The sequence below is a fragment of the Populus alba genome, chromosome 6 (genome assembly GCF_005239225.2).
Source record: "Populus alba chromosome 6, ASM523922v2, whole genome shotgun sequence".
NCBI classification, from domain to species: Eukaryota; Viridiplantae; Streptophyta; class Magnoliopsida; order Malpighiales; family Salicaceae; genus Populus; species Populus alba.
In genome coordinates, this window is record NC_133289.1 from 23,066,828 (window position 1) to 23,076,304 (window position 9,477).

The window sequence follows — 9,477 nt, forward strand, 5'->3', positions numbered from 1 at the left end:
CAATGTGAGAAATAAAAATATATTATTTCTTTCCTCCTTTCCTTGCTTCCATGTCTAGAAAATGAGAAATGCCCTGTTATCTCAGCCCAAAATTCATAGTTGACAAGAGTATCAATCACCTTTTAGGTATGAGGCGCACGTTTCATTGCTCCTCTTTCAAATTCGTCATTTATTTATTTTTTATTTTGGCCAAATCTTCAATATTATAACAAAAATGATATTTATTTTAAAATTCAAGATAAAACAACATTATTCATTCGAATGATTTTGCCACTCAGACCACCAAGAGATTTCTTTTTCTTCTTATTTCCTTGAAATTTCCAAATTAGTTTCTTTTTAAAATCCTCTGAAATTCCCAGAATATTCCCCTTTTTAAATCTTTCTGCTTAGACACATTGAGACAGCTGTATACAGCTATCAATCAGTAATCATTTCCCCCTTTTCCCTTCACTTTTAAGGACATTATTATTATTATTAGAGAATTGTCATAATTACTTGATTTTCCTTATTTAAGAATTTCCGTAGTTATTTTATTTTGATATTAAGTCCATGACCACTTGCTTAATTTTCTTTGGAATCTCCAAATCCGCTCCATAGATGTCCCGCTAAGCAAAGGCAAAACTAAATTTCAAATCTTCAAAAATTTTGAAGTCCCGGCCAAAACGCCACGGCGAATCCATACCTGCACCAATTAATAAAAAAGTAAAAGTAAAAATAAAAATAAATAACTAAAAAAGAAAATAGAAAGAATATACCTCGCTCCAAACACGACGCAACTGATGAATGGTAACGGCACACGTAACGGGCGACGAGTAACGGGCCAATGCTATGAGTGAACGGAACGGTGGTAAACGGCAAATATAACGCTGCAAACACCACAATCCCATCCGAAAATTTTAGAATCAGATTAATTAAATCCTTAATTATAAGGATTTAGATTTAAATTCTAACAATTAATTATAATTATAATTTTTAATTTTAGGTTCTAGGTTTTAGAAAATTAAGTCTCAAATCTCTTTCCATGGCAATTGATATGTACAATAAAAATGATTTTCTCTTCTCACAAAAGTCCAACACAAAAACTAACTCATCCGAGCTAACTCAGCCCCAAACTCGTCGTAGATCTATGCAACAGTGTCCACCCCGCCGATCCGACGTGGTCCAGAGCGAGTTGACGCAGCTATGCACACCTTGACCGCAAAAAAAATGAAAGAAACCAAGGACACCAACCTGTGGTTAAAACCGCCGGAAAAATCAACAAATTTCATCACCGGCTTTAGACATAATTGATAACCGACTCTGCCGCGGCTGGAAGGCGCCCCGCCTCCGTTGCTGATGCGATGAAGGCCTAATCAAAGCCGTCAACGCTCTCTTCACCCACTCGCCTTCAACACCACCGATTCTAACCAGAGAATTCGTCATCGCGGATCGCCTCATATTCAAACGATGAGGAGTGAACATCGCCGGATTAGAAGAACTCGAACTGTTCTTATGCAAACTGCACCGGAACGAGCCTCGATGTGTTGTAGGAGAACACATACAGGTCCTCTTCGGAGCCGAGATCGGATGGCTGTGATTCTTTTTCGAAACGGATATTGACCGATTAGGAGAGGTAGATCGGTCAATAGAGAAACGAAAAGAAGGAGAAAGAGGAGGACATGATGAGTAAAGATTGACGCGTGTCGGAGACGCTGATCGCTGATGAGAATTCTGAAAAAATGCGGATGGTGGAGAATAGAAACTTAAGCTTGTTGAGGATGCAAAGGCAGAAGCTGATGAAGAAGATGAAGAAGACGAAAGACTGTAATTGTTGTGTGTTTGTAATCTTCCACTTGGTGATAGAGAGCGTAATACAGGACCACTTGATCTCTTTGACCGTGAAGAACCGGCAGCCATTGTTGAAGAAGAAGAGCTTGTATGAGAGAAGATGAGGGGTTTTTTTTTTTTTTTTTTTTTATAAGGGGTTTTGGGTAGCTGGTTTGGCAAACCTAGCGAGTCTCCAAGGTTGAATTTATAGGTAAGAGGGGCGACGGTAGGGGTGTAAATAATGGGTGTTTGAGGGGTGTTTTGGGGAGTCCAGCTTTGTGTTAGTTGAGTTAACTATGGTTAAGATGAGGTCGGTTTAACTAGAAGGTGGAGTTATGGTGTGTAGATTCTGATCTGACGACTGGAATTTTGCGACGTGGACAGCAGAAGAGGATGAGAAAAGGAGCTGTTAGATATCAGGGTTTCTGGGCAACTGCTAAAGCTGCCATGTGTAAAGTCTTGGGAAACGGTCAGTTATGTAAGTACGAGAATGTAATGGTTTTTATAGGAAATTACAAACTGCCATCGTAAGAGCAGTTGTGTTGGTGCTAAAAGTCTTAACTGTCCCTTACCTTTCCAATTTTTTCCCTAATAATTAAATTATTGGCGGGTAATAAGTAGCGGAGTACCAAACTGAGGGTGGCAGTGAAAATTTTAAATTCGGGGAAGTGTTGGGTCACCGGCTTGGATGCTCTCTTTTTAATTATTATTATGGAAAGTTAGGTATATTATAGTTGGAATGATAATTTTGAAACCTAACAATGTTGAAGTATCGATCCAAAACCCAGTTGATTTGAAATTGAATCTAGACTAAGTTGAAAAAAAAAAATAAAAGAATGAAAAATTTGGTATGACCTGATGATCTAATTAACCCGGTAAAACCCGGTTATGACCTGTTGAATTTGTTTTTTTTTTAATTAAAATAACTTTATTTTGATTTATAAAAAAAAAATTAACCTTAATAGTTTGGTCAAAACTTGAAATTTAGATTTTGAATCGGGGTGACCACTTACAATAACAGATTTGATATGCATTCAGTAAACATTTATAAACATAACATAATATATTCATAATCTCTTCTTTCATTTTAAAAAAGAAACAATTTATATCTCAAAAGCACGATAATATAATCTAACCAAATACTATTTCACTATAGTAAACATTTATAAACATAACATAATAATCAGTTATCAAATATTGTTTTTATTTTACATCATATCAAACATACACAAAACAGGTAAGTCATGTTTTTCTTTTTTCCTTTTTTTTTTCCACGAACTTGACATGGGAGAACTACAAAACCTCCACCAGATTTAACATGGATTTTTTTTTTCCAACCACAATTTTTTATGCTGTATTTGAAAAGCATTTTAAAAAAATTTAATTTTTTTATTTTAAATTAATATACTTTTAATAATTTTAGATCACTTTGATATGCTCATGTCGAAAATAATTTTTAAAAATTAAGCATTATTTTAATGTGTTTTTTTAATAAAAACACTTTGAAAAGTAACTACTACCACACTTTCAAATAAACTTTTTGGCTGTACTTTGTAATGTGGTCGAATTTGCTTCTAGAATATTTTTCAAACATAACAATTAAATTAATGTTTTTAAAATATTTTGTTATGATTTTGATGTATTTATAATAAAAATAAAAAATACCTAAAATTATTTTATTTTAATGCATTTCAATTACAAAATACTTTTAAAAAATAATTTTCATTAGCTTGGAGACTAATTTATTGTAGTATTACCTAAGGTATTTGGTTGTCGAGGTACAAAATTGTTTTTGATGAATATACGTTTGTTTGATTGTTTCTCCACCATCATTTATCGGGTTGCTATTTGGTTGTGTATCCTGGATTCAAACTTTATTTATACAGGAAATAACCTTTTTAAGATCTTATGATAGCATCAAATTATGGTGTAACAAAAAAATTCATATGGTCTCTTTTTTGTTTGCTGTAGTATATCATTTTTTTTTATTTTTTCCCCAAGTTTTTTTTTTTCCATATCCTTGTATTTTGCTTTAGCTATTGGCTTTATGGCCTTTTCAATATAATCTCGATAATTATATATATATAAAAAAAAATCATCACATTACTAAACTAATACTAAAAGTGTACTTGACATTGCGGTAGTAGCTGTTTTTTTAATGTATTTTGCTCGTAAATAAATCAAAATAATATTTTTTTTATTTTTAAAAATTTATTTTTTATATCAGTATAGAAAAGCAATATAAAAACACTAAAAAATAGTTTTAAATAATTTTTTTTTGTCAAAACCGCATTTCTACTAAAAAAAAAATGTAGGCATATTTGTATTTTATGTTTGAAAATCATTTTTTTTAAATTGATTTTTATTTTATTGTTTTACTTCAAATTAATTTTTTTAGTATTTTTTTATTATTTTAATATACCAATATAAAAAATAATTTTAAAAAATAAAAAATATTATTTTAAATATATTTTTAAAATAATATTAATAAAAAACCACACTACTCTCAAAATCTTCTAGCTCTAAAAGTTTTGAGCTCGAATCACATGAAAAATAGCAATGCCCTTGATTATAATGGTCATGTGGGCACAACCGCGTGCCATGTCTTGAAACATGTGACTACGAAATCAACGGTGACAATCTATGTACGGAACTCTTGTAATAATTAAGGCTTAATTAATTAGCTGTATGATTTGATGATCATTTCACTATCAACATTAAAAGCTTGTTTGATAATGTATTTATAATTATTTTTTAAATATTTTTTATATTAAAATATATATTAATAATATTTTTTTTATTTTTAAAAAATTATTTATAACATCAATATATAAAATGATCTGAAAATATTAAAAATATATTAATTTAAAATTAATAAAAAAAATTAAAAAATTAAAAATATTTTTAAAACCCAGAAACTAACATGTCTAAATACAACTTGCTGATTTCCTAGACTAAATTCAAGCTACTTCATTCGTCTTGGCATTTAAGTAATCAACTAGTGCGTTGCATGCGGCACGATTAACAATTTCTTCCTTTCTTGCGTCGTCTCTTTTGTTATTGAATAGTCCACGTCAGAGTTTGATATTTTCTACGTCTTGAAGCAACTGTCTTTGCCCAGCCAGGACCGTGACTTGCATTTTGTTTTTAATTAGACCTCACTTTACCATCCTCTGCTCATAAGTTTTTTTTACCTTTTGTTATTATTATTATTATTATTATTATTATTATTATCTGATATTCAATTCACACCAATACTTTACTGGGCAGGCACACTATTTTTTAAAAAACAATATTATTTTATTTTAAAAAAAATTCATCACGTAAGGTTTGGATAAAGTTCGACCAGATTAAACGAGATTCCAGATCTCTAATAAGATTTACTAGATTTTAATTACAAGTAAATGTCTGGTCTGGTTTAGTTTAGCTAAAAACACAGCCAGAATCAAACTACAAGTCCGGAGTTTTTTAAAGCACTCTGCCTGCATGCATGACTCAATCGAGGGTATTTTTATCATAATTAATCTTCCATGTAAAAAGCTTGTAGTTGTCAACTCCATATTGCTTTAAAAAAAAAAAACAAATTCAAGAACATGACCTGAATATGTTCTTTTCATGATTATTATAAATCGAGTTAAGAAATTAACCTTTTTTATTTAATCTTTATATACATAGTTTATTTTTCATCGGACAAGAAAAACAACCAATCTCCATACATGAAAATTGGTATAAAGGATTTGAAGATTGTACCATCTAGTAAAAAAACAAAAAGGGATCTATATGCTAGGGCAGATCTACAGCCCCTTAGATAGAGTTCAGGATTTAGAACTAATCAATCATATAGAACCAATCAATCATACAGAATTTGGTCCAATTTGAATACCTTACACCCTCACAAATCTTTAATAGCCTTTTTAAACTTTCAATTATATATTTCATGTATGTTTTGCAATATAATTATAGTTATTTTTTATTTAAAAATATATGAAAATATATATCTTTTATTTTTTAAAAATTATTTTTAATATTAACCTATCAAAATAATTTAAAAATTTTAAATTAATATTAATTATAAATAAAAAAATAAAATTTTATAAAACACGAGTTAACACGTTAGAAACGGTCCCTGTCTCATTGTCACCACCAATCCTAAATTTCCGTTTCCACCTCCATCTACGTGCACTTGTAAATTACATGAAAATGAAAATGGGGCGAACGTGGCCGTTCTAACCCACCCGCTTAATATATAATTAAATGTGTTTGACATTATAGTAGTAGTTGCTTTTTAAAATAACTTTTCGTATCGAAATACATGCCAAATTTTTTTTTTATTTTTTAAAAATTATTTTTGATATCAGCACATCAAAAACAATTTAAAAAAATATAAACTGTACTAAATTTTAACAAAAAAAAATAAATTTTTTTGAGGATACAGGTTAAACCGTGTTTCAAACAACCCCTCACTCTGCCATTAAAACCCTAGTCACTCCGTAGTCCTCGCCACTAATTTGTCCTGTGGATTCACCAGTCTGGTTTAGGCCATAACCTGTCAAACACTACCTGTCCGAACTCCGAACTACATTTGGTTGTCCGAAAATTATGTAGGAGAAATTGAAGCCACAATTATTTTTAAAATTGCATCAACCATGTACGTGTCCCTAACCTTGTCACTATTCGAGTTGTTAACCTGACAGAGATCTCTGTCAAGACAGAGCCAATTTTTTTAATTTTTTTTTTCTGTTCTAGATTATTAAATAAATATATAATTTTTAAAAATTAATTATTAACTTATATATATAAATTTTTAAAATTAATAATAAAGTTATATCTTTCAATGTTTTATATAATATAATTAATTTATAATTGAATCTGAATCGATATTGTAAAAATCCTCAATCGGGATAAAGTAACAATCTCACGTCAACTGAAAAACAAAGTAATTAAATTTTTTTTATCTTTCAATTTCTCATTTCTTCACTTGATTCTTTTTTAAATTAGTGTTTTATAAGTTGGACTTTGTAAATTTACAAGGTTATTTTTTTTTCTTGGATTTTTTTTAATGTTTTCCTTCACTTTTATCTCTTTCCTTCTAGTCTTTTCTTTTCTTTCTTTTTTTATTATGTTTCTGTCTAGTTAACAACATTTAAAAAGAAGGAAGAGCCGATTTAATATGCTGCTTCCTAATGGCCGAGTCTCGGCCGAGTCATGGTCTCGGTAGCTTCCTGCTCAGATAATGCCTCTCGAAGAAGATGATATCTTAGGCTGTTGAAAACTCCAAGGTGAAAGAAAAATGAATGAAGGGGTGAAATTGTTAATGGGAAGCATGACAGCTGTGACAATGATGTGGATTATATAGCCCTATCCCTATTCTTTAAAATACGGGATATTCTTAATACAAAGGGATTATATAATTGAAAATGATTGATGCTTGGCCTTTTCATTCTAGCATTACCAAGTTGTTGGAGACCATGGATATTTAAGTCTTTTTCGGAAGCTTAAAAAATAAGAACATGATGGCAGCATTATTGTGTATTTTATAAGCATAGTTGATATAGAATTTAACTCAAGTTAAGTTTGTTTTTGAATTGATTTTTTTTAAAAAATCATTTAAAATAATATTATTTTAGTTTTTTTTTAATTTTTAAAAAACAATTACATCATTCCATATTTTTTTAAAAAATCAAAACAATTTTATTTTGGATTAGAGATTCAAGCTGATCTCATAGATTAATCTGGATAATCTGTAACTATTTGAAAACCGTTGTTAAAATATTTAAATTCCAGCCACAAATGATGCCCACAAAATATTAAAGATGACAACGGAGATTAATTAGTAAATTAATTCTTGTTATATTCGTGTAAACAAATAATCCAGCCAAGCTTAACCTCTGTTTGACCTCCATGTTGCGAGTTTTAATGCAGTTCGGCTAATTATTTTTGTAGCATAATTAAGTAGATTAGCTGTCTTTATAACCATAAAAACTTTGTTTACTAGATTTCAACAACATGAATATATATATATATATATATATATGCCAGCAAAGGCTCTGTGCATTCTATTTTCTGTCTAGAGCCATGCATCCATATCTTTTGACTTGTAGCTGAACCGTCCACCACTTGTGATCAACAAAATTTATTTGAACCGGTCAAATTATTAGTAATTTAACGAAACTCGTCGACATAACTATGATATAGAAATATTATGGTATTTTAAATCATCATGTATGTGTGGTGTAAGTTTATTTTTCACAATAATTATCATTTGGGACTCAAAATTCAAAAAGGTTGAAAAGAAAATTCTACGCAAACATTTCAAATTTTATGGAAAAGGATTTATTTGTTTTTTTTTTTTCTTTGGGATCAAATTAAGGGAGATCCAAGAGGGTTTGGATTTCATTATAGGGATAGCCCATAATTGTAACTACCTAGAAACTGCCATGGTTTATTGAAAGGCAATCCTTACAACTACACCAATCCTGTTTAAGTGAAATATTTAATCCTTTTAAAAAAATTGGTTATGAATTTTTTATTCACCGTTGCTATCCAACACTTGTATGTAAAACAAAAACAACTACATCAGTAAAATGATTACAGATTCTTTTAATTAAAATGTTATTTTTTATTGTAATAAATAAGCTCATATTCCTCTCTCTCTTTCTCTCTCTCTCTCTCTCTCTCTATATATATATATATATCCGTAAAAAATTGGTTGAACACCTAGATTAATAATAAAGAAAAGAAAAGAGAGAAGGGTTGGTTGAGCTGGTTACATGCATGGACTATAGTTTATGTGGTGGGAGATGGATTATGTTTTTTGGAGTGCAAGAATACATCACAGTGGGGCACAAAAGTCCAGTACATGCATAGTCATGCTCACCTTTTCTTGAAAGTCCATCAATGTCACACCAAATCCATTTTATTTTTTTAATACATCACAACTATGCTTTCATCACGTTGTGAGCCTTCCATTAATTTAGGGCCTTTTTTTTACAGGGTTGCATACAGTACAAATCTTAGTTCTTTATGTTACATATATTAAATTATCGCTACTAAAAATGTTGTATATTTATTATTGTGGTGCATAGTGTTTTTTTTTTTAAATATTTTTTTATTTAAAAACACCAGATTTTTTTTATATGAAATATTAGCACATTAATATCATAACAAAATATTAAATTAATATTTTTTAATACCAAACACATTTTTAAAACGCATGAAACACCCTCTAGCCCACCACCATGTGGAATATAATATTTGTGGGTCTAATGGGAACCCTACTTTTCAACGAAATTCAAAAGTCGGCCTCGTAGCCCACCAAGTTACTATTCAAGGTGGCCATGTACACACAGTTTTAAAACTGAACCTGCTAAATTGTAAACAAAAACTTTAAATTAAAAAAATATATATTATTATTAGCTTCACCATGTTTCTTGAACTCACCTTGTGGTAATGAAATTTAATCAAATAAAAAGTTGGCAAATCAAGTGGAAGATTCAAAATTTATTATGTGTTTGAATTTGTGTTGTAAAATGTTTTTTAAAAGTTTTTTTGCTTAAAATATATTAAAATAATTTTTTTATTTTTAACATGAGGACATTAAAACAAAAAAAAATCTAGAAAAAAAAATCACCTTTTCAAGCCAAACACACACCAAAACACAATTTCAAACAT

General features: G+C 29.8%; 1 protein-coding gene across 1 annotated transcript; it reads right to left on the reverse strand.

The window, feature by feature from the left end:
* Positions 1 to 677: 677 nt before the first annotated feature.
* On the reverse strand, positions 678 to 1,986 carry LOC118050237 (uncharacterized). Its single transcript, XM_035060510.2, has 2 exons — positions 1,231 to 1,986; positions 678 to 866 (listed from the first exon to the last, which is right to left on the reverse strand). The coding sequence occupies exon 1, from the start codon at positions 1,894 to 1,896 to the stop codon at positions 1,255 to 1,257; it is 642 nt and encodes a 213-aa protein (XP_034916401.1). The 5' UTR covers positions 1,897 to 1,986; the 3' UTR covers positions 678 to 866; positions 1,231 to 1,254.
* Between the last annotated feature and the right edge of the window lie 7,491 nt (positions 1,987 to 9,477).

Coding starts and splice junctions, on each gene's coding strand:
- LOC118050237 (XM_035060510.2), bottom strand. CDS start 1,896: ATGGCTGCCGGTTCTTCACGGTCAAAGAGATCAAGTGGTCCTGTATTA.